This window comes from Takifugu rubripes, chromosome 20 (assembly GCF_901000725.2).
Source record: "Takifugu rubripes chromosome 20, fTakRub1.2, whole genome shotgun sequence".
NCBI classification, from domain to species: domain Eukaryota; kingdom Metazoa; phylum Chordata; class Actinopteri; order Tetraodontiformes; family Tetraodontidae; genus Takifugu; species Takifugu rubripes.
The window spans coordinates 16,560,888-16,586,289 of NC_042304.1; the positions used below are offsets into that span (position 1 = coordinate 16,560,888).

General features: G+C 48.0%; 1 protein-coding gene across 5 annotated transcripts in view; it reads right to left on the reverse strand.

Moving 5' to 3' along the window:
• Positions 1–13: 13 nt before the first annotated feature.
• The window catches only part of bcar3 (BCAR3 adaptor protein, NSP family member), a 32,114-nt gene continuing 6,725 nt past the window's right edge, over positions 14–25,402 (reverse strand). The window contains exons 1-16 of one of the 5 annotated variants that reach the window (XM_011618652.2): positions 24,187–24,368; positions 19,492–19,687; positions 19,068–19,286; positions 15,009–15,051; positions 5,835–5,963; positions 4,928–5,053; positions 4,678–4,794; positions 4,381–4,607; positions 4,134–4,234; positions 3,734–4,042; positions 3,161–3,666; positions 2,947–3,062; positions 2,229–2,400; positions 2,051–2,162; positions 811–1,014; positions 14–734 (exon numbers count right to left, since the gene is read on the reverse strand). In XM_011618652.2, the coding sequence (XP_011616954.2) occupies positions 556–734; positions 811–1,014; positions 2,051–2,162; positions 2,229–2,400; positions 2,947–3,062; positions 3,161–3,666; positions 3,734–4,042; positions 4,134–4,234; positions 4,381–4,607; positions 4,678–4,794; positions 4,928–5,053; positions 5,835–5,963; positions 15,009–15,051; positions 19,068–19,286; positions 19,492–19,679 (2,748 nt within the window). In that variant the 5' untranslated portion in view covers positions 19,680–19,687; positions 24,187–24,368 and the 3' untranslated portion in view covers positions 14–555. Of the gene's footprint in view, positions 735–810; positions 1,015–2,050; positions 2,163–2,228; positions 2,401–2,946; positions 3,063–3,160; positions 3,667–3,733; positions 4,043–4,133; positions 4,235–4,380; positions 4,608–4,677; positions 4,795–4,927; positions 5,054–5,834; positions 5,964–10,490; positions 13,551–15,008; positions 15,052–19,067; positions 19,287–19,491; positions 19,688–20,740; positions 21,362–24,186; positions 24,369–25,402 lie in introns of those variants that run through there. The other 4 variants (XM_029827742.1, XM_029827741.1, XM_011618653.2 and 1 more) reach the window with 4 other exon arrangements.

A 25,402-nucleotide genomic window follows, 5' to 3' on the forward strand; every position in this document is an offset into this window, starting at 1 on the left:
GTCTCGTCTTCAGTGCAGAAGTTTGTTTCAGACATTCAGAAACTTTAACGTGTTTATTACAGCGGTTCATAAAATTAATACGCTTTTTTTACAGTATTCTACATAAAATATATACAGACATCAACGTGCTGATATTTCAGTATGTACAACCGTATTCTAACTTTAATTCTGTTCACATTTACACAGGAACAAAAATATTTTTATTCATCTAAAGATTCGGAAGAAAACCTGGATTTACACATTAGGAGGGAATATTTTTCTGCTCTTCCACAGTAAAAATATCCACTGCACATATTTAAGATAAAAATATGATCTAAGTTTGCTGTTTGTATCTACAAATGCGACTTTTGATTCACTTCTGTGCTCGTTTGACAAGCAACAACCAGATGATTTTTGGGTTCGACTGATGATCAGCGCCGCTTCCTGTCGGGATTCAGCGCCGCTGGCTGGAATGTTGCCATGGTTTCATGATGATTTTACACTCTTAAGGGGAAACTTTCTCCTGAGAATTCCTCCACGTTCAGGACGTTTCCACCCGACCTCGCTTGGGCAACTTCAGATCACCGTCTGGGTTTTTGGAGGCGGCTCCAGTTTCCGTGACAACGCAGTGAGGATGAGGTTGAACTTGTTGTATCGATCCGATTGGTTGACACAAGCGCCGCGGCTTCCCCACAACAGCCGCAGCTGGAAGTCCGTTTTAAACACCTCCAGCAGCTCGTCGTCGCACCGGAACTCTGGGAAAAAATAATTTAAAAATTTAAAAATAAATAAATGACAGTCGACAAAAAACAGGCCGGTCGCCGCCGTTACCCTGTAACATTTTCTCTGCGTTCTGCGCGTAGCTCCATGTGTTGTGCGCTACGCCGCGCGCGGCCTCAAGGTGGCGCAGCATGATGTCACAGCCCTGGTCGTTGGTCTCCCAGAGCTCCGCCCCCTCTGACATCACAGACGAACGCTCCATCAGCGTGAGGAGAGGCAGCAGGACGGGGACACAGACGGTGGGGGGACAGGAAGCTGCAGGAGGTGAAAGGTCAACCTTATTTTTAGCAACTTCATAACGTGATAAATCGACTAAAGTCAGAAATAAACAAGTGTCGACCTCATGAGGTCCGGAGGAGCTTTGATAGTAACAATCATTAGCAGGATCTGAGCTAAGCTAATTAGCCTAGACTTGTTCTTCACGTGTGATTGGTGACCCGTTATTGACCCGTTATTGACCCGTTATTGACGCGTTATTGACCCCTTATTGACCCGTTATTGACTCGTTATTGACCCGTTATTGACCCGTTATTGACCCCTTATTGACCCGTTATTGACCCGTTATTGACGCGTTATTGACCCCTTATTGACCCGTTATTGACCCCTTATTGACTCGTTATTGACCCGTTATTGACCCCTTATTGACTCGTTATTGACCCGTTATTGACTTATTATTGACCCCTTATTGACTCGTTATTGACCCGTTATTGACCCCTTATTGACTCATTATTGACTTATTATTGACCCCTTATTGACTCGTTATTGACTTATTATTGACCCCTTATTGACTCGTTATTGACCCGTTATTGACCTGTTTTTGACCCGTTATTGACCCGTTTTTGACTCGTTATTGACCCGTTATTGACTCGTTATTGACTCGTTATTGACCCGTTATTGACTCATTATTGACCCGTTATTGACCCGTTTTTGACTCGTTATTGACCCGTTATTGACCCGTTATTGACCCCTTATTGACCCGTTATTGACTCGTTATTGACCCATTATTGACCCCTTATTGACTCGTTATTGACCCGTTATTGACCCGTTATTGACTCGTTATTGACCCCTTATTGACCCGTTATTGACTCGTTATTGACCCCTTATTGACCCGTTTTTGACCCGTTATTGACCCGTTATTGACTCGTTATTGACCCCTTATTGACCCGTTATTGACTCGTTATTGACCCCTTATTGACCCGTTTTTGACCCGTTATTGACCCCTTATTGACCCGTTATTGACCCGTTATTGACCCCTTATTGACCCCATCAGTGAGCTGTCTGAGCTCAGTACCTGTGCCCTCGTAGAGGTTCTTGAAGAACGGTTTGAGAGTTTTCTCGTAGCTGATGGCCGTCTGAGTGTAGTTTCTCCGTAAGGTCGTCCAGGTCTCCTCCAAACGGCTGATCTACACCAACACACAAAGCGTCAGACTTGTTTTTCCCCGACGCGTCTGTGTGTCTGTCTGTGTCACCTGAGGCAGGTCCAGCGCCTTCATCAGTGCGGTGAAAGCAAACAGGTCGCCCACCGCGTCCTTCAGCTCCAGCGCCACCAGGATGATGCGATTTAAGGTGGTGGCGCGCTCGTCTACGCTGCCCGTACATCCCAGAATATCCACGGCAACGCCGATCGCCATGGTGTGATGCCTGGGACGGGCACAACGTGAGTAAGAGGTGAGGCGCACACGTGCTAACGCCAACGGACTCGTGTGGCTGGGTAGACAGGTGTGTGGCTGGGTAGACAGGTGTGTGGCTGGGTAGACAGGTGTGTGTGTGGGTAGACAGGTGTGCGGGTGGGTAGACAGGTGTGCGGGTGGGTAGACAGGTGTGTGGCTGGGTAGACAGGTGTGCGGGTGGGTAGACAGGTGTGCGGGTGGGTAGACAGGTGTGTGGCTGGGTAGACAGGTGTGTGTGTGGGTAGACAGGTGTGAGGGTGGGTTGACAGGTGTGCGGGTGGGTAGACAGGTGTGCGGGTGGGTAGACAGGTGTGTGGCTGGGTAGACAGGTGTGCAGGTGGGTAGACAGGTGTGTGGCTGGGTAGACAGGTGTGCAGGTGGGTAGACAGGTGTGCAGGTGGGTAGACAGGTGTGCAGGTGGGTAGACAGGTGTGCGGGTGGGTAGACAGGTGTGCAGGTGGGTAGACAGGTGTGCGGGTGGGTAGACAGGTGTGTGTGTGTGTGTGCGTGCGTGCACCTCTCCATCAGGTCCAGCCTGAGCTGGCGTCCATGTGGCAGCGTCACCAGCTCCAAGCCTGAGGCCACGCCCATCTGGGACTTTAGCTCTGGAGTCACTCCGATGATTCTGGCCACCTGCCGGAAACACCAGGTTTAGAATCCTGTTTGTGTCGGACACGTTATTCCGGTGTGGATCCTGGCCGCCTCGCGTGCACGTACGCGTGCACGTTTACCTGGCAGTCGGCCTTCAGCAGGTGTCTGGCGATACTCTGGTGGTCGTGGCTGAGCAGCAGCTCCTTCGCCCTCTTCAGGACCAACATCTCCAGCGGTTTGTTCTCCGGCGGCAAGAGTCGAGATCCGAAGTCCGCCGGCCGGAACGTCGACTCTGTCTCTACGATCGGCCGCAGGAAGCCGAGGGTCTTCCTCTTCCTGTCCTCCTCCTCTTCCTCGCTGGTGTACTCCAAGGGGGCGCTGGCGTGATGGTAGGAGCTTCTGTCCAGGCCTCTCCTCCCCGCCGCCTCCCCCTCGCCCACCTCCTCCCTCCTCAGTCTCTCCACGTGGCCGCAGAGCGGCACCTGAAGGTCGAGGGCGCCGTTCGATTGGTACAAACCCGCCGGTGCTTCAGAACCACGGAGGGGGTCGGCGGGTGGACCTCCGGAGTGGGAGGAGCCCAGAGAGCGCTCTGCAGGCTGGAGCTGGTGGTGGAACTTCAGGGGTTTGCTTGGAGATCCAGGAGGAGCTGAGAAGACGGAGACGGCGTCAGACCGACCAGGACTGTCACCAAACAACCGCAGCTTCAAACGAACCTTTACCTCCGGTCCGCCGTGGCAGCGCTGGCGTCTCCGCACATGAGGAGTCCAGCTGGGGTGCGTTTAAGCTGGGGGGGTCGGCAGGGGGGCACAGACGAGACAGCAGCACCTTGCTGGGTTTGGGAGGCGGTTTGGGACACAGCTGACTGTCGGAGCCTCTGATTGGCTGACCTGACAGGAGCTCTGCCGACCTCCGGGGCACCGAGGGGCTCAGCACCGGCTCGCTGCCCGTCCGGAACACCGGGGACTTGTGGGAGGGGCTCAGGGGGACCGAGTCTGCGAGCGGGTGGGGCTGAGGTTTGGACCCTGGGGAGGACCAGAACAAATGAAAGGAGTCAAATTTGTTTTGGTACACTTGGAAACAGTGAATTGTGGGTAATCGCGGGGGCTCTTTTACCGAGAGGCAGGTAGCTCTCTGATTGGTGCGCCTTGAGTGGGCGTCGCCTATCGTGGACCTGATTCAGACTAGCGGGTTGGCTGCCGCAGCGATCCTTCGTCCTGGGGGAGGAGAGGTTGCTAGAAAGTGTTAGTTTAAGGTGAAAGGGACAGAAAGCGGTCTTCTTGTGTCCACACCCGTTATTAACCCGTTATTAATCCGTTATTAATCCGATAACAGAGCCGATACGTCCAAGTGCCTGGCGTACCTGAGCTGGCCGGCGTGGCCGTTGTCCTGGCACGCGGTGCCGTCCCGTATGGCGTGGGCACCGTCATGCGCGTGCCCGTTGGTGATGTTGAGGCTGAGGCGTTTCTGACTCCGCCTCTCCTGCACCATCAGTCGCTCTCGGTGGTTGTTGGAGACGCCGTATTTCTCCTCCAGGCAGCGCAGCGGCAGAACTCTGTTGATTGGCTGGAAGATAATGGCGCCGACCACCTACAGGCGAGAGTTGGCGCCTTCAGAAACCGCCCTCATTGATGAAGACGAGCCGCGTGCGATCACTCACGGGGGAGACGGGTTTCCTGTTGCCGACGTAGTACCGAATGAGCGCAGGGACGTTGTCAAATCCTTCCCTGTCCAGCCGGAACTCCACTCTGGTGTAGGCCTCATTCAGCGTCACCACCTGGGGGAGGAGCTTGGGCCTTCAATAATCAATTTATTGGTTTGTGCTGCCACCTTGTGGACAAAATCAGTTGTTTCGCGTTTCTTTTCAAGGTCGACGAACCGCGAGCGGCCCGGTGCAAAGACGGGTTTACCTTCTTGTTGATTTTAAAGTGCTGAGCTGTGTTTCTCCACTGGGAGGTCAGGACGTAACTCCCTGGGCTGGACAGGGAATCCCGGATCAGGAAATCTCCGTCACGCTGCACCAGGGTTTCTGCAACCTTTAACAATACATGAGATTACATACCGGCCACACACACACACACACACACGCACACACACACAGGGAGTTTGTTTCCATTTTAAACATTTAATTAAAGCCGATGGCGGTCGGCTGCTACTGTCGCCTACAGGAACTCGGATCCATCTGGTTTGACAAAGTTACGCAAGACTTGAAGTTAAAAAACAGAATATTTGATTTACATACATGGAGACTATTTAGTTTATACTAATATTAATAAAGATATGGCTGTAGCAATTTGAATAAACATGAATGGTTGTGTTGTTTCAACATGTGTTGATTCTGCTTGGATTTATTTGTAATTGTATTTCTATCTTTGTGAGGACTCTTCCAGACGTAAACCCGAACCTAGACCCCTTTGATGTTGTGCGGACCGGCCAAAATGTCCTCACTTTACAGGTAAAATGTATATTTTGGTTCTTTCTATGTAGCAAACACAAACACACGCGTTACAGACTTTAATTAAGCACGTGTTTGCATAGTTTATAATGCTAGTTTAGCCAGAGGAAGCAGCTAATTAAATGTGATTGCACGATAAAGAAGGCTTGGTAACAAAACAAACTCTGTTATAACAGGACACCCACACACGTCCTGTTATAACAGAGTTATAACTCTGCCGTACAGGCACAGTTTAGCTGTAATCTCCGCGTCTGTGTGTGAGGTCTAGGTGATCAGGTTCAACAAGTTTTGATCCTCACTTCTTCAGGGAGGGACTGGTGACTCAGAGTGTGTGTGAGAGTGTGTGTGAGAGTGTGTTCCACCTGTCTCGGTATTGCTCCGTGGTACCACGCGTGGCTCCGCAGCTCCTCACAGTCCATCTTCAGTTCCTCCTCCAGCTCCTTGCGCAGTTTCTCAGAAGGACACTCCAGGATGAACTGATCCCTGGAGAACTGGTGAAAGGACACACAAACACGGCAACAGCCGATCAAGACCGGCGCTAACGGTGCGGCAGCATGTGACATCCAGGAACAAGCGTAATAATAGAGTAATAAGTGTGTGAGGCCACATCTCCACCAGGCAGCTGCATCACAGCCCAGTGTTCAGGTGTTTCACGCTGGGCTCAGACGCTTCAGGTTCCACCATGAGACTGATGATGAACGACTCATGTAAAGTTTGTCACATGACCCTCGTCCCAGTCTAAGGCGCCGCCCCCTCGGTGCACCTCCAGTTCCACGTTTAATTCAACAGAAATTATTTTAATCTCCAGGTTTGATGCCTGCGGCAGGTTCAAGTTCCTGAGGGCACATTTGGATTTGAGCAGACGCGCCATCGTTGATCCTCACACACACTTTACACACAGCAAACACATTTCTGCAAGGTGTCATTCGGAAAATCCTCCAAGAGCCAGAAGAGCAAACAACATTTCGGCAAACAAAAGCCTCAAACTGGGAGCTCAGCAGGCAAATCAGCAACAAATACATGAAGTTTCCTTTCGGACCAACAACTGTTTAAACAGAATGAAGTCGACTATTAAACAGAGAAGAAAGAATCTCCTGATCCTGGAAAAGACCTGGACTGAAGGTCACCTGATCCAGTCAGTGGGAACAGCAGAAACAATGTTTGAATAAAAGGTCAGTAAAATGGAGCACAGACAGACAGGTCTGGTAACAAAATGACACTCACACACTCACACACACACACACTTACGTGATAGCTGCTGGGTCCCTGCATCGTTCACTCTCGCTGCTCATAGTAAAGTCCTGTGGTTTATACACCTGCTGTCAGGCACACACATCTTCTCTGTAGCAACATGCTAACTCACACACACACACACGCTCCTCTCGCCGTCCTCTGTGATTTTCCTCTCCTGGATTTTCACACAGGGTGACACCTGCTGTGATGTCATCGCATTGGCCACACCCAAGTGCTCAAACCTGCCCACACATACACGCGCGCATGCTAAAAGAAGCTAAAGCAGTTAGCATTACATTTAAAGAAGAGGAGCAGCAGCTGCTTATTTATCTGCTCTTAAACCATTTTCTCGGGAGCGTTCCTCCACACATCAGCTGTGTCAGTGTCAGTAGAAGAGACGTTGCCGTGTCTTCATCACTGACCTTCACTGCTTTCAGTCTCATTCCTACCACAAAGATTCCAGCTCACAAAAGCCCAACCGTCCTCACAACAATAGATAAAAGCAACACACACACACACACACACAAAGAGTTATTGAGCCATGAAACTGAAAGTGAAAATAGATCCATAAATGTCCCCGTGTAACGTGAGCCCTTCTTTGTAAGTGTGCACTCTCCTTTCATATTTTCTGTGTTTAAAATCATTAGAATGGACCTTCGCGTGCGACAGGAGACCCGAGGATCCAGTCACGGCTGTAAAAATATTCTGTTTTTCACTCGCTTCTATGAAAATGTGACAGTTAGAAAAAGCTAAAACAACTAAATAACACAAATAAACAGGTCTGAAAGAAGGACACTGGTTGGAAACCACAGGGGATTGTGGGACGTGTAGTTCCTTCACTCCTGAAAATAATGAAACGATCATTTTGGATCAAAAATGTATTTTTTTTGTGTGTATTCTCAGTCAGTATGTTTAAATATGCTCCAGGCTGGTACCGCTGAGCTGGAGAACAGGACACACTGCTGGTATGTGGAGCCCCACTATAACAAGCGTGCAGATATTCTGGGATGGCTTTAATTGAGTCAGTCATAAAAGCCACGGCTGCTCGTCAGTGAGGAGACGAGGACGGGCGGCAGGAAGCAGCGATGCACGGAGGGTGGTGGGCTTCTCTCTTACAGGGTAGCCAGGACTAAAACGCTGCATGATGATGTCATCAGCCGTCCCAGCCAGCGGGGACGGAGCAGCACCACAGCAGCCGCTCAGCCCGTCTGACTGCCTGCTTCACCGTTTCCTGATGGAGCCACGACCAATGTCTGCTGAGACCAGACCGACCGGTTCCTAATCCAGAATCACCACCATGACACAAGGACACAGTTCTTGAGGAAAGAGGCTTCAGCGACACCAAACTTTCGTTCCAGTGTGTCAGGGAGGAAAATCTTGTTCCAACGATCAGATTTTGAACGTGGAATCCACTGACGATTGTGAATGAGATGCTCTTAAGTTTGCTGTTTGCGTCCCTCCACGTGTCTCCATTTGCGTCACTCTGAGGTGCTGCGGGATTGTTCTGCTCAGACTTTTCTACCATGATGTTCTTCGCCTGCATAATCTGGTGGATGTTGGAGGAAGTTAACGACTGTTTCACCTCCTCTATCCGAACATCGTGGCTCCATAATCACAAGGTCCCTCCTTTCCTGTTTACCGGCTCCTAAATAGCTGGTTCTTCCTGTGTTTGGATGGGCTGAATCGGGCTGGTTTTGGAGAAGGTTCATCATGGTGTCATCTCCCAAACGACTGTTGTTTCCTGGTCATGTTTATTTACATCCCCTCACCCTCCCAGGAGCCCTCTGGAAACAAACAAACGCAGCAATATCTCCCTCCATCCCCGACTGTGGCTCCGCTCTTTATACTGGATGTGTTTAATATGACCTGGTGACAACAAGGTTGACCTCTGACCTCCAGCAGAAGTCCAACCATGGGCTCTAGATCATGCTAATCATGCTAATTCCATGCTATCAAACACATCTGTGGGTGTTTTCAGCCGTCTGAGGATGAATATTTGTCACGTATCCAGCGAACATCCATCATTATTGGACCTTTCCATAAAACGGGGCACCAGTGTGGTCAGACTCACTGGGATTATTCTGGGATTTCACACGTTTACAGCAGTTGGAATGACTTTGCAACATCCTGACTCCTTCATGTTACCATCAACCTATTAATGAGTGTTGGTTAATTATCTTTAAGGAAGCTGCCAGTTCTATTATTGGCTGCCTTGTTCACTAGTTTTCACACTGTCTGGTCAAAGCGAAGCACGAGTCTGTGAAGTGCTTCTAATCCTTGTGAGGTCTGGTCACCTGACATCACGCTTGGCCTCACTAATGCTCTCGTGAAAAGGGGGTGAATCTCGTTAGCTCCCGACTCGTTCACACTGTTGCCAAGATCTGGGCTGGATCAGAATCTGCTGGGGTCTTTTAAAGCCTAGAAAGAGAATCTGCACGAGGCTTTGATGAGGAAAGCTGCATTTTAAGATTTAATGGACATATTTGAGATTTGGTACCAGAAAATAAAGAGAAATCATTTAAAATCCTGTTTACAAGAGCTCTTTGGATTAAGCATTTAACTGAAGCTACAACAGTAAAGTCCTTTTCATCCGAACTGTTATATTGAAACAAAACAGACATAAAGCTTTTTCATCCCTCCGGGACGACTCTGATGGGGCTACAGCTGTAGATTAGAACCACATCAGAGGCCGATGCCACCCTGCCTCCTTCATTATTGCGCTGCTCCCTTTAAAAGAGGTTAACAAGGTCTCGTGTAACTCAGAAGACAAGAAACACGGAGCCGCTTCTCCTTGATTAAATGGCAACATCCCAAAACGACAGATGGAGGAAAGAACGGAGAGAGAGGAAAAGAAAACGGACCCCAGGCCCTTTGGAGAGACACACAGTAGCGCTGGGGGGGGGCAGCAGGGGGGGCAGCAGGGGGGGCGGCGAACCAACAACCTGCAGGTCACCAGTTCAAGACCCATCAAAGGTAAAACAGTCTGAGGATCTAACGAGATGAGTCTCACCTGTTACTGCTGAAGCTAAAAATTAACACTGGGTTCACCGTTTAATCGCAACGTACACAGAGAAACCTGGCGTGCACGTTCATCACTGTGATACCGCAAAAGGCCGTGAGTCGCCCGCACCTTCACGACCAACTCACGAGAGTCTGATCAAAGCCCGCAACGTTCATCAAAGCACCGCAGCAACGTCAGGCTACGTTAGCGATTTAAGAACAAGTGTTGGGACGGCGGCAGATTAGCTGAGGTCAAAGTGTGTGCAAACAACACAACTCCAACGTGCAATCATGCAGCAGGAAGCGAGCGGCTCCTGAGTGTCCGTCTCCAGCGATACGCCTCATCACCACCGCCTGCTGCAGCCGCCGCCGCCGCCGCTCGCTCCATCCAATCAGCTTAATGGCGTTCATTTCCCTGACGTCACAGAGAAGACAAACCACCACAAGTTGGTCATTAATCACACTCATGAGGAGCGTCACTCCTGTCCCGGTACCTCGCTGCCTATAACCAAATCCACCACACACTGGCTGCTCTGTGTGCGGATGAAGCCCGCTCTATATCTCCGGCTGGCTCACTCGCTCATCCAGGCTGTCAGACGCACAGACAGTCGCTCATTTGTGAGAGCGTCTGCTCGGAGTAATAAAAGCCCAGTGTTCAGCTCACATGCACAGCCAGGGAAAGAGCACGGCGATGGAAGCGTGAGCAGATGCTCTCTCTCCGGTGTTGCTTCCAGTGGTGACACTAAAACAGAACAAAAGGAGGCTTCGGGATCAAGCAAACACACCTTTGCAGTAATGACGGAGCTCTTCTGATAGAAGCAGCAAAGGGTGGCCGTCAGAGTCTTCAGAGTGCATCGCTCCGACATTCTGGCTAACTTTTTTTTAGTTGGTTGGTGCCTGCAGCGAGCCGATTTCAGCTTCAGTAGCTTGAATCAGCCCTGAGAAAAAGTTCCATTCTAGAATACGAGTGTGGACAGGAACAACAGATGGTCAGATCATCCTCCGATCCCCTCATCTTCCTCAGCGTCCTCCTCTCTTCTCTCCTCTGCAGTCTCCTGCAGAGTGAACTCTCCTCTGCTCTCACAGCTCTGGAGAACCTCTCTCACATGTCTGTCACACAGTAGCTCCGCCCTAGATGCCCTATATGGGTGAGGGGCGTGATCTATAGGGGAAAGTGGGAGTGGCTGAAATCACAGATGATGGACGGAGATTTGAAGCTGATCACAGATTAAAGTCCACTCCTATGGCACACAGCAAATTATTCCAATTACTTCTAATTAAATGTCAGGGCTTTTCTTTTTACCATAGAATTACTTAGATTTTGTGCTGTTAAAAGGAGGAGAAACAACAACATAGGTTGGGTTTAAATCTCCCTAAATCCAATCTACACCTGAGGATGCCCTTCCTGTTTTGTTGGGGTGCTGATTTGAGTCTTTTAATGAAGAGACGGTGAATGATTTCCTGGTTAACAACACTAAACAAGTAAGAATGAGAAGGAACACCTGCAGGTTCCGTCTGTGCTGGGAGAGCGTACTGGAGGTGTGGGTGTGTTCGAAGGAATTCCCACCGAAAGGAAGCAAAGACCGTTTGTCCAGGACACAATCAAACTTAGGTGCTCACAAACATCAGCGAAGACACAGAAGCACGTTGCCGGTGGCACCCCATCACGACCTGGTCCAAGTATTCCGCAGCAGGATTCCCAACCACTAATTACAGAGCGAATTCTCTGCAGGATCTGGAGGAAACGCGTGTCAAACGTTCCCTGTTGCGCTACACAGCGACAAACGCACACACGCCGACCACAGCGGCCCCAAATCACCAGCTTGGCTAAAAGTCCACCTTAAAATACACACACGTATCGGCAGGAATGTGCTGGGAAAACAGCCAGGGACAAAACTTGGCCTGCCGGGATTCTGTTTTCTATTTCTAAAGTTGCCGTTTCAGCAACCAAACGGGAGGAATTGTGTTACTAAAAACACAAAAGGATTCCTGGATGCACTTTTCTCGACAACAGATGTGCGACTTGTTTCAGACCCAAACGTCCACAGGCGTGCTGCTGCACTGCTGCCCTGCCCCCCCATCAGCATCTGGAGCTTTACCTCCTGCGTCAGCATCAAACGTCAGTGTGATTTGTGGCGTTCCCGTCACGTCTGGCAGGAATTCCAGCAACGGTGATCCTCACACCTGCTGCTTCCACTTCCGTCCTTCCTTCAGTCCCAGACTGGCCTTCAGACCGTCGTTGGTGGATCCGCATCCACGACGGTGACCTCGAACTGCAGTTGTGATGTGTGACGTCATAAATGGTTCCAACATTATGTAAATGGAAGTGAACCCATGTGCACTCCAGAGTCTTTGTTCTTTATGGTTTGATCTCTGCAGCTTCCCATGATTCCTTGGGTCCAGCGTCTTTTTATAAAGTAGTGTGATGAAGACCAGGCGAGGCCTGTAGTTATTATAGATGTTATTCTGGTCGTAGAAGTCTTCCTGGTGATATTCTGGCCACTGGCCAGGTCATGGGAGGTTCAGTGCCATTCCCGGTTTTCCCAGATGTAGATAATCGTTCCCACTGTGGTTCTCTGGAGTCGTGAAGCCTCAGAAACATTTGTCATCTGCCTGTCACATAGTGACAGATTTAAAGTTCTGTCCTGCAGTGGTGCTGGTAGTTTAGACTAGAATAACGAGCAGGCTCCATTTAATTGATCCAGAGTGTAACGACACTAAAGGGAATTCATTTGGAAAAACCATTTGATTCCAAAGAGACACTTATTTCCATATGGCCACAGGCAGGGCAAGATGCTAATTAAATTTGTCTGATTTGATAAATAATTCCAGGATTCCCAGCACGGGGGTCCTACTCCGGTCAGGCTGTTCTCGTTATGGAACAATAAAGATCACAGCCGTTCAGCCTGCTGTGCATCTGGGATCGGTCCGAAACAAACTGATGATCAGATTGATTTTTACAGTGGGACGTCTCTCTTTGTATGCTAGGTCATCGATTGAATGATTGATTGATTTGCTGTCCAGCGTAAAACGAGCAAACCTGCACGTTGGTTGTGTGGTGGAGCTGAGAGACGCCGGCGGCGATCAGCCGACTCGCTGGTCTATATCTGGTCACCATCTGACATCAGTTTGGCTCCTGTCGGATTAGCGTGATGGTCCTAATTAAAGCTACATTGATGTATAGATTTCTAAGAGGCCCATGTACACGTCAGGGGTTTTGTGGTGTACCTACATTCTTCCACTAGATGGACCCAGAGAGCATCTTTAAACTTTCTGGATTAAAACCACTTTGATCCCTTAAGGAATAAGTGGAGATTTTTTGGTGTGTTCTGTTTGAATCGAATATTGACATGTTTTATCCACTTCTTGACCTAAAAGCATCAACTATGTGGTGGAAATTGATTGCTGTTTGAAACACAAAGCACGACTGTTGCTAATCTTTTGATGTTCTCGCGTCATAGACGTGGGACGGAATGAAATATGCAGCAGTTAAATCAAAGAGCTCCATTCCTTCTGATCTTTCTGGCTTTGGGGCAGTTCAGTCCAGTCTCTTTTAATACATCAATGCATTCTCATTTAGCATAAGATGCATGGAGTCAAGTCAAACAGTTAATTTACGCTTGCCTGCAATATAAACAGATACACAATACATTGGTATCACTGAGTTTTGGAAGATTCCAAAGACATTTGGTCATTCCTTCTAATTATCTCTATTCATTTGCTCTCTCTCTGTACTTGTCTATTTCTATCAAACATGCATTTATGTAACCCTTCATTTAGCATCTCAGAAAAATTCCATTGTTGCACCATGAGAAGATCAACCAGCCTGACAAGACAGGGACAGCTTTACACACACACACACACACACACACACACACACACACACACACACACACACCAGAATAAACTAATCCTTCACAATTAGTTTGCACATGATCAATAGAACAATAATGCAAAAGGTCACTGCACTTTTGACCCTTTTTAAACCTGATACAACACAAAGAGGCAGCATGAACACACAGTTTGGTTTTCAACCAGAGTGGAAACTCAAACACACCTGGTGGACCACAGCTGACGGCTACAGTTCACACATATTATGTAATAGGTGAGAAACAGAAGCTCCATTTGTGGTCAGCACACACACTGTTTACACCCGGACAAACTGCTAATTTGACAAAATAAACACTCCTCTGTGTGTGTGTGTGTGTGTGTGTGTGTGTGTGTGTGTGTGTGTGTGTGTGTGTGTTTGTGTGTGTGTGCTGGCTCCCAATTTATGGGAAGAAGTCTGTTTAGTTTTCAGAGGAATGTGTTAGCGTCCAAGCATGAGCTAACAGAAGATGGTAAAAATGAAGTGTTCCAGAACTGATAATGAGTGGGGTTAAAACAAACAGTTCAAACAGCAGTTCCGTGATATTCGTCCAGATTCTGTCCATGCGTGAGCAGAAGGAACAGCTGTGGGTCTATCAACAGAACGTAAACATACAGTATGTAACCAACAAAAGTGTTGTGCAGATGAAGCTAATGAACGCACCCCTGGAAATGTGCTGGGACGATGTGCGCGGAGCTGAGGAAGGGCCAATTAAACTTTGCATGGATTCAGGAAAACGGGTGGATCAATACGTTCTATTTTTAGGGGAACTACCGGGCCTATTTAGAGCTTCGCGGTACAAAAAAATAAAATGAAATAGTCAAGTAATGTTTAAACGGATATGGGATTATTTCCTTGTGACGTGACAAGACAGATATTCATGTTTGTAACTAATTAGTTTAGCTAAAATACTGACACTGAAGCGTCTCCATTTAGTTTAATCGTGGATTAATAACAAGGTTGGATCACCCTGAGACAGAATTCCAGACAGCGAAGCAGCAGATCTGCTGTCCGTGGTAACGGAACCGCCACCTTTCTGAGGAACGGGGACTCCGCTGCTGCTGCTGTGGTGATGATGATCAACAGCTCCGCACGTATCAATTATTGCTGCGTTTCCCTCGAGGCCAGCGGGATTAAACGTGAGCAGCGTCGCAGCCTGACGACAGACATCCAGTTTCATATCCAGCTTCCGACTGACGGTGACGGATTAAATGGATTTTAAGAAGTATTGTGGAACAGCGAGCTCAAGTTTGACCACTTCTGTGATTCTATGTTGAACACAACAGGCTGCCAACACACTGACACACTCGAAGCTGTGTGTAACCAGCGTGGGGGCGATTTCTGCCCATCAGGGGTTTCCACTCAAACATCATAATCCAGCTTCGGTACGCAGGTGGAACCTGCAGCTAGCATGTAAATAATGTGTTGCTCCTACCTTGACGTAGTCCACCGTGGCGTCCGGGCCAGCAGCAGGTTCCCTGGGGAACACAGACAAAGACATGGTCCGGTTTAGGGAGCACATTTCTGTGTGAGGGCGAAGGTTTGAATCCCAGGATGTTTCGGAAACACCTCGGCACTTTTAGGGGATGCTAAAAGAGTTCAGTGCAGATAAAACGCAGATTTCTGAGATTAGATGTCACAAAGCCAAAGGAGACTCCATCTTATCTTTACAGCTGCACCATAAACTGTCCCGTGTCTCCCTCCCACTGGAGCAGACTGTCCCCTTCTGAGTCTCATTTGCTGCCTGTCTCTCTCTCCTCACTCTCACTTGGTGGTAAACACGCCTGGCTGTCTTATCCTCCCTCCCTCCCTCCCTCCTTCTCTCCTCCCCCACACCAACACACATTGCAGCCTTTCCTTCTGAGTCCGCTGACAAATTCACAGGAGGTTACAAAGCAAACTTGTTAACAGAGGCAGCATTTTATTTCCTTTCTTAGATGTTTCAGTTTGGTTCTGGAGCGAGGAGTTCAACATTTCCCATTTGTGTTTATGGCATCTACAGTACCTGCACGTGGGCTCCTCTTCCACCACTAAAACCAGTCCAATTAGCCTGTGCCTCCCTCAAACCAGTCCATTAAGCCTCTTTGTCATCTCACATGTTTGCCAGCCGACGTTGCAGATGTAGAAATCACCAGCTCCCGTTGCAGCTTGTTCACCTACGGCTCATTAATTGTGTTGTGTGCCGTCTCTCAAACACTCCCAGATCGATTCATTTCTCCCTCTACGGGAGGCTTAAAGCCTTCCGCTCAGCAAAAGAGGCAATTAGCTCAAAATCCTGGACTGCCTTAGCGAGGTTGGTAGTTTAAACCCCCCAAGTCTTTACTACTGTTCCCACGGGAATATTAGCACAGTCCATTACTTACCAAACTAAACATGCTCCCACTCTTTAATACTGCCACAAGTAATGAGAAGGATTAGTTGCGTAACTACACAGAAGCTTCCATTCACAACAATGCATCTTTATTCATATTGGGAGGCCTCGGTCAGGTGTCTCTATCGCCCCCTACAGGAGCTCCTGCGGCTTCAGCAGGCTCAGCATTCATCATATGATTGTTATTACAAGGTTATTACAGCTCTTTTTACGCAGCCGTTATATTCTTCAAATCATAGTTATGTTCTTTTATACTTGTTTTAAACCAGATGATGTCATCTTTACAATAAACTACATTAGGGACTCGGATTGTGCAATATCTGGTGCAGCAACGTAATTAATGTGATGCAGCGTCCTTTTAAATGCATGAATAGGTATTATATGGAACTAAATTTACTTCATTTTATGATATATAATGATGGGATGGTGCATGCATGGCGTCCCGTAAACATCAGCCTTAACCTCCAGTTTAAAGTGTGTCACCAGGACCCAAAATAAACATGAACATATGCAATTTACGACATCACAATTAAGGTTTTCTCTGATTGCTGAGCATCAGAGAGCACAGCATGTCTGGAGTTGGACGTGATAAAACCATGTCTTTTCCCATGATGCAACTTGTTACATCACAATATTCTGCCGTTATTTTTAGATGGAAAAGTAAAGAGAAGAAATGTTGAGCATTTGCGGTCAAGCTAAACTAAAATTTCCTTTTCAGATTTCAGTTTTGGTCCTTTGTTGTGACAAGTAAGTGTTGCTTTGCTGGAATCGGCGGTTGGCTGAAGTTCAGCGTGGCCCCAAACCGTCACCACAGCAACCACCTGCCCCTCACAACCGGGTCCTAAAGCTCCGTTCTCTGAGGTGGGAGCGCAGAGAATCAGCACATACCAGACAACTCCCATATAAACCCTGCAGGACTTCACCCAGCCACAGCTGAGGGAAAATCCCGTGCAATCGGGGAGGTCAGAGGTCAGGAGCCCTGGAGGTGAAACCACTGACATTAAATGAAGATGGATAGTGTGACATCATTTCCTGCCATTACATAAAAATGAGACTAAATGTGGAGAATATGGGCGCAGCCATCTTGTGACATTAGCAGCAGTGGTGATGTTGTCTGACTGTCCTTCCTGGACTTGGTTGACAGCGCTATATTGTCCTCGAGGTGCCTTCAGTTCGCGTTTCCGTGTATCTCTCTCATCCCTCCACAGGTTCCTGACTGCTACGGACAGTTCCAGGCGTACTTGATGACATCTGATACGGTTACTGGATCAAAAATAAAGTTTATCTTCCACTCTTCAGTGGAAACACTTAGATGAAGTGTAACTGAGACCAAAGCTCTTCTGCCCAGACTGCTGAAACAGCAGCAGCAGATGTCCTCACACACTTGTGTTCCTGCGCCTATAACCACACAACACACTCAACAACAGGGCGGTGAATGTTGCGAGCAGGAAAAATCAGAGGCCCTCGCCACACTCATCTTTTTCTGGCTCTTGTTGTTCTTTGCACCTCACCACACAATACAGAGCACAACCGCAGCTGGACGCGGTGAGGGACGGCACCATACTTGTATGTGTGGGAGTCGAGGAGGGAGGAATGGGTGAGTGGGAAGCCTGTGCAGTGTCTGCTGGAGGCCAGCAGGGGTCAGTGTTGCCCAAACACGCCTCACTACAGGTGGTGTTTAATCAGGAGTGACGAGGCTACAGGGAAGCGCTAAAATCAGGAATTTAAACTGTCCAGGCATCTATAATGTCTAAATAAAGCTAAACTTTCCCATGAGTGAGAGCAAGGAGTGATTTGTACCAACCAACTATATAACCAGGCTGTTGTGAATGACTGATTACAAAAGGAATTTAATAACGTTGAGCACCTCAAAAAATTAAAAACAAACCTAGAATAATCAATAATGTGTGGCATTATGACTAAAATATCTCTTTTTCTGTTTGTTTTCAGTCTGTACTGGATTTAAAAATGACTTTTAAGAGGTGAGCATGATCCTCAGGCACAAAAAATGTGTAAACTCTGCAGAAAACTTACACAAGTGGCTGAGAAAGTGGAGAAAGAGTCTCCAGCTGGAATTTGCTTATTTCTGCCAGACTCCTCTCTGGACCTCCTCACACATACCCCCCCTTTGGTCTCCTGGTGGTCTACAGCGCTGCCCAAAGGGGTCAAACCAAAGACAAACTGGCCAATTGGAAACTAGTGCAACATAAGGTCAGGGGTCAGAGGTCAGCGGAAAGCTTGAGTGATGGAAAGTGAGCGGTGGAGACATTCCGTTATCTTTTTATAGAAAAGTCAACTGTGAGATGTGAAAGGGTGTTAAACGACGGTCAGATCTGGGAAAGTTGGGTTTCCCGACACTAAAGCCTGAAGAAAATGGAGCAATTTCTGGTTTTAAATGATTTTGTAAATCAACCAAACTATAAACAGCATGTGTGCATTTGTTGTGTATTTATAATAAAGCCACGGGCAGTTTGACGTGAGCCGACGTGGCGTCGGTTCAGATCCCCTTACTTCTTTTCAGTGATGTCATCTTTTACTTTCTATGTCTCCTTCACTTAAGTGACTTCAAAAGAAGAAGAATGAAACCGAACCAGGCTGAGACGACGGTGACGTTCATTATGAAGCCACCTGCACGTCTGACGATGACCTGGACAAATTTCTCCGTTTATGTCAGCAGCGTTTGAAATATATCCAGAGAAGAGACAAAGAGCCTCCAGTTCACTGTCATCTGTCCTGGCACACCCTGACCTACAAAGGTAACCCAGAGGCTGAGGGCTACACACACACACACACGCACACACACACACACACACACACACACACATCATGAGTTACAGTCTGTTGTAACTCTACACTACAGATAAAAAAAGGCGGCAGGCCATGAGGAGGGATGAGTGTACAGGTGTGTGTTGATGTGTGTGTGTCCTCTCTGAAGTCTGGGCTTCTCCCTTCAGGGGGTTTCAGAGGCTCGGGTTTCCAACCCCCTCAAACAGTCCTGGAATTTGAAAATGGACAAACGCCACAACGGTGCGACGACTCGAGGAAACGAAATGTTTTTAATAAAACAGGACCATATTCTTAAGTAACTGTGGCAGCTATAAATTCAGCGGCACATTTGTTTACCTGTAAGGGTGAAATTCTTCACTGTTGTCTTGGGCCAGCGGGGAAGTCGGGGGTTGATGGAAGCGTGACGCCTGATTGGATCTGGGGTCCCAGGTGTAGGTCCTGTGAGCGTGACCGGCTCCACCTTTCTTACGTCGCGGCAAAGTTCCGTGTATGGAAACTGGCTGGCAGGCAGCAGCAGAGCCGTCTGACGGGCTGCCGTCCTGTCCAGGAGGGAGGCTGAGAACCAGAGGTGAAGAGAAGGAATTAGCGCTTTTAGCTACTGAACTTAAATGCATCAGCATGTGGACACCAGGCGGGCTTTTAGAACATTTAAATGTAGAAATGGGTTATAATCCAGATGTTTAGATGTTTGTTTCTTGTATATTTTTATCCACGGACGCCGATAACACGACTTTTCAGGCTGGTTGTGACGTCAACCCACCCCGGTCTGGTGCCGAGGAGGTCCATGGAGGTGACGAGGGAGGCCTGAAGCCTCCTGGAGGAGCAGGAGCCGCCTCCAGGGACACAGAGGGAGGAAGAGGGGACTCCAGGGCGTGAGCTGCCTGCTCCCAGGCTGTGGTGTGTGTGGAGCGACCGGGGCAGGCTGGCAAAGCGCCCCTCTGCCATCATCTTCAACTCTGGAAAACAGTCAAACGCAGAGAGGGGGAGGAGTTATACGATTAGTCTGGAAAAGGCCGAGCAGGGCCAGAGATCGGTGGAGATTTCATGACGACGATCTGCAACTACATAGAAATCTACGATGAAGCAACACCACAGGGCAAGAACGCCGCCAGCCAATATAAAATAAGCTGAACCGTCATTTAATGTCAACCTGTGCCTCAGAGACAGACCCATTGGTGATGAATTTGAGAATAATTATCATTATTTCCACCTTTCACGTCTGAGGTCTCAGGCACCAAGTAGCTTTCTGCAATTCTGATTTCAAATGTGAAAGAATTGAAGACGAAATCACAGGTTTTGCTGGAACACAAATAACAGAACTCTGCTAAAACCTCCAGATATGTAGTGGAAAACTTCAATAATCTGAGGAACACTCTCAAATTATTACAGTTTGAGACAGCTTCAGACATGTGATGGGTGACAGCCACAGAATTCTGGAAGATAACGTAATTTACATGCTAAGCTGAGGGGCGCAGTGACAACAGGATGGGAACAAGATACAGACGAGATGTAAATGAGGAAAACACCCCTGTGAGGTCACATGACCTGGAGCACACGCTCATACTGCCCAAACATCAGGATACGTGACACGCAGGGATGTGAAGCAGGTGTATCAATGACACGCTCACATCACACAGGTAACATAGTGACATCAGCCCTGAGGGGGGGAGGAGCCGGTTATTACGTAACACACCTTCAGGTCAGGACGGCCAGACGGCGTCTTTATTCTGGAAAGTTTTACCACATGAACTGGAACTCACCCAAAGGGTTGTCTGCTGCATATTAGCATTATATTAATAATTAATACAGCCTGCCAACTGTCATCGCATCTCAGTTACATTTTTAAAGTGATTCATTGGCTAGGATTTCTTTTAAACCGTCAGAATTGAACACGCTGACCTACAATGACGCCTCGGATGAAGAACGGCGTGAATAAACTGAAGCGCCTGTGTGGTGAAGAGCCATCATTCCCGACCGTGAGAAGGTGAATACACACAGATGACACAAACCTGAACAAGTGAGACAAATGGCTGCAGCCTGAGTGGCTGGAACAGGCAGCAACAAGTCAGCATCAGCTGCTCTCAGTGTTTGGATTTCAGCTGGTGCAGCCGAGCACCTCTGTCTTCAGTCAAGGTGCAGAGATTCTGCGCTGTGTAAACAGCCAGAGGGGGGGCTCGTGTCTGCCGAGGGGAGGAATACTGCACCAGTTCTTGATAAACTCAGCTGGTGACGACGGGATGGCTGCTACATCCTGCTCTGAATCACCTGTCGTCAGGCAGCACCCAGACAGACAAAACATCAGCCGACAGACGCGCTGGACAGAAGGACGGGGGACAGGGAAGTCCCCTCCTGCTCCAGCAACCTCCCCAGAACCAAGACTGCTCTCTGCTGTTGTGTCTATCTGATCGCCCTGATTGTGATCAGAGGAAACGGTTGGGCGTGGCGCCGCGGTCGTTCTGGTGCTGCCAGCTCTGATGAAGACGAGAGCTGATGAAGATGAGGGCTTAAGACCCCCCAACAGCTCCAATCCACAAAAACTCACATGACTCCCATCAAAGGAAAAGACGTTACATCTGCTTTGGCCCGGACGGATGAGCGTGCAACGACAGCTTCTGTGTTTCCTCTCAGTCAAATATAGGAGAAATGCAGAAGTCTGTTGGGTAACAGGCGCTAAAAATAGCTGCAGCCGCCTGAGACGCCGTCGTAACGATGGAGGTGGAACGACAAGATCAGCAGAAATGGCAGATCGCGTGGCTCTCGGACAGCAAAATCTGCAACTGATGATGTTATTTGGATTCTCTGCATGTAGTCGTCTGCCGACGTGCACAGAGATCAAGTGGAATCGCGTCGTCTCCGCGTCCAGATGAGACGCCACAAACGCAGCGGCAGCTGCTTTAGCAGGAGGTCTGAGCCTGAATGAATGAATCACAATAAAAATGCAAATATAGTTAAAGAACAGCTGGAGGCTCTTCAGCATGACAAGTAAAACACACACACACACACACACACACACACACACACACTAAAAGAGACTGTAAAAGTCCTGCTTAGGCATGCTGGGTCAGAGTGTGGATTCCTCTGAGGGGCAGAACCAATACAAGAGGGACCTATTATAAGACCCTCTGGCAGGGTCAGTGTGTGTGTGTGTGTGTGAGTGTGTGTGTGTGTGTGTGTGTGTGTGTGTGTGTGGCCCTGACCATCTGACCATCTGCCAGACACACACCCTCCCCTGCAGAATAATAAGATCTGACCCTCGCTGAGTGAAAACACAGACGTGGTTTTTGTTCAGTGCTCTGATGAAAACATTGTTCCTGCAGACAGGAAGTAAGTTCAGGTGTAACAAACACACTTCCTCTCCTCTACCCGACCGGTAACATTGACCTGTGGCCTGTCTCCTTGAGTCTCTCTCTCCCATCCATCTTCTCCCCCTCCTAATGTGCGCCCATCATGTCAGCTCTTCTTTGATGACTTTGTCCCCTTTTTGTCCCATGTGCTTTTCTTTTCCCTCCGTCTGTCCCTTCCTCTCTTCCAGATGTCTCGCTCTATCACCCGTCCCCGAGGAGGAGTGGGACATATTGTATTTCCTGCTACAACTTCATTCACTTCTTTAATAAAGGAATGAATGAAAGGAAATTTGCCATCGTTTTAAAGGAACAGAGTCGTTAAAAGGATTGAACAATTAATGCATATTTTAATATCTGGGCACATCGGGGAGAGTCGGACCAGTGAATAAATTGGACTGGGAATTATTTGGTTGGTTTCCCTGGTCATGAAAGACTATATATTTCAGGTAATGTTATCTGGGAGCCACAAATACACAAAGGCCTTGGTTGGGAAGCAAGTGGAGTTAAACAGGAAGAGGAAATAGCAGTATAAACATTTAGATTTGGGCAGCTCGTTATGGAGGGTTACTCTCACTTCCTTTCTCCATTTTCACTGTCTCATGCTGTGTTTGATCCCACACCAGTAAAGCACCACACTTTTCTCTAACTGCTTTAATCCTCGTCTTTCTCCTCAATTATACCCTTAAATCAGGAGCCAGCTTTGATTTCTTCTGTTAAATAGCGCTTTACTCCAGAGAGTGGAAAGAGTGTGACTTGCTCCAACAGACTCACACAGACAAGTTAAAAATAAACTCCAATGTTGCAGAAAGGCCCTTTATAAGCGACACACAAAAACAGCAAAAGCAACAGTAACATGCAGCAAATGAGGAGGTTCCTCTGAAGGATTTAAACACACACACACACACACACACACACACTAGCCCCTGGCCAGAAGTGGACAATGGGAACAACTGAACAACTGTCACATGACCATTGTGTAGAGTTAGCTTTTGTGGGGGGGGAATCTTCAGTGTGTGGGTTAAAAATGTGCGTGCGTGTGTGTGTGTGTGTGTGCGTGTGTGTGTGTGTGTGTGTGTGTGCGTGTGTGTGTGAGTGTGTGTGTGTGTGTGTGTGTGTGTGATATTCATGAGACATTATTAAATCCCACTGTTGTGTCTCCAGATTTTTGTGTGAGAACAAACATGTTGTTCAGGATTCAAGGACAGACAGCCAGTCAGGACCGTCGGTCCTTGACAACACACACTTTAAGGTCCTTGATGAGGCCTGACATAAGCAGCAAAACCAGCCTGCAAATCTCAGAACAACTCTGGATCACAGCAGAAATTCCATTCAAGATTCCATCTTCAACCTCCGAGTCGGTCTGGAGACGCTGAGAACAGCCAGCGTTGATCTCACACCTACAGGTAACACAACACCACACACACACTCACACACACCGGGTCACAATCATCAATCATGAGGTCAAAAGCTGAGCTCTGCCAATATGACACACACACATTACGGTCTGGTGCCGCTCAGGAGCTCCGCCGTGACTCTGACGAACGTCTGACCTGATGCCCGTGTGTCACTATCCCAGCTGATTATATGATAACACATCAAGTGTTACTTCGGTTTAGATGATAGAGCATTCATTAATTCATGAGTTGTGCACCAATATTTACAGACTACAGGGTGTCAGCTGGGCTAAAAAGAATAAAAGTAACCCCAAAAAAATCTGACATAGAGCTTTTAAGTACAAGCAACCCTTGAGAATGTGAGCTAAATATAGAAACACTCAAACAAGAAAGCAACCTTCTTATCTGCTATATTTCATCTAATTGTTTCCTGCTGGGGTTTCTCCCCAGTTAGCACCACCAATCCCAGCAACCACAGTTACACCCAGCGCCTTGGGATGGCAACGTGTTGCCTAAAACAGGCGACAAGCAAACCAAATAAAGGACAGTATATATATTTATTCTTTTAAAAAAATCAAGTTATACTGTAGATAAACTCAGTTCATGTGCTTAAAATGTTAAAAACACATGTGACTGGTGATAACAGGCTGCACACACACATTCCTAAACACACCGTATCACGGATGCTGAGCTGCATAAACAGGTTTCCACTCTTACCTGAGAGTGTGACCTCTTCTCCACTTGATGATCTCTGCTCTTTTTCCTCCTCTCAGTTCGATAGTTGTCCTCCACACGAGTCCCGGCTCATATTTAGCTGAAGTGACTGTCTGAACCGGCTGGAAGACGCTACACTCAGACAGGCAACAACAAGCAACAGCGCACAATCAGCCAGCTCTGCCCCCCCCCCCCTCCCCCCCACGCCTCCCTAGGCAGTGATTTGTGAGCCAGCTCCTCCTCCTCCTCCGTTTGGGAGGAGTTTTTATTTTCTTCTTTTTTAGTGGCGATGTCTCTTGGCTGCTGCCCCCCAGCTCTAAAGAAAACTCTCCCAGCCCTCCTCCTCTCCTCTCTGCTCCCTGCACTGCCTCATATTTCATCCTCCGAGCCTTTTTGTTTGAAACATCTCGCACCAACTGGCTCCTCTACTTACAGAAGATTTAGACGTGACCTAACGTTGCTATTTGCAGACTGGCGATGAAACAACCAAAAACTCTGTTCTCAGCAGGGTCCAGACATGTTTGAGCAGCTTGAGGTCCACTTCGTGCTCCTTCCCCAGACTTTACTGCTTGGCTCACTCTTTATGAAGCATAAATCAGCTCAAATCAGAGTTTTTAGAGTTTTTGCACCGTTGCTAAAACACCAAAACATCATCTCACACACATTTTTTGCTACAAGGACACTGAAGTAAAGTGGTAACCAGAGACAACAGAAGCTAAACACACGTAAAAGCTGATGTCATAGCGTAAACATCAGCACATTAGTGGGTTCAGATGGAGCGAGACCGACATCGGACGGATCACAGGCGAGCTTTTCCACGACAGAGATGACTTATCGGTAAAAGAAATATTAAACTAGTTTGACGGGACATGTTTTCAAGAAGAAATGCAGCTGTAACGTTTGTAGTTTGGGCCACAGCTTTGAGAAATGTGAAAAGGAAATAATAAAAGAATGCACGAACAACGATTGAACCAATAAGAGCTCTGCTGCAGCTGTGACCTCATACCTGATGTCCGTGCGTGTGTGTGCGTGTGTGTGTGTGCTGACTGGCCCCCGGGTCAACACACTCTCCTGTCTTTGTCCCCCCCCCCCATTCCTCTACATTGTCCAGAGACGACAACACACGCAGACGTGCGCGTGTTTCCTTTCAGACAATACAAGGGTCCATCCTGCTGCTATGAAAACTGACATGATCAGATGACCTGCACCACACACACAT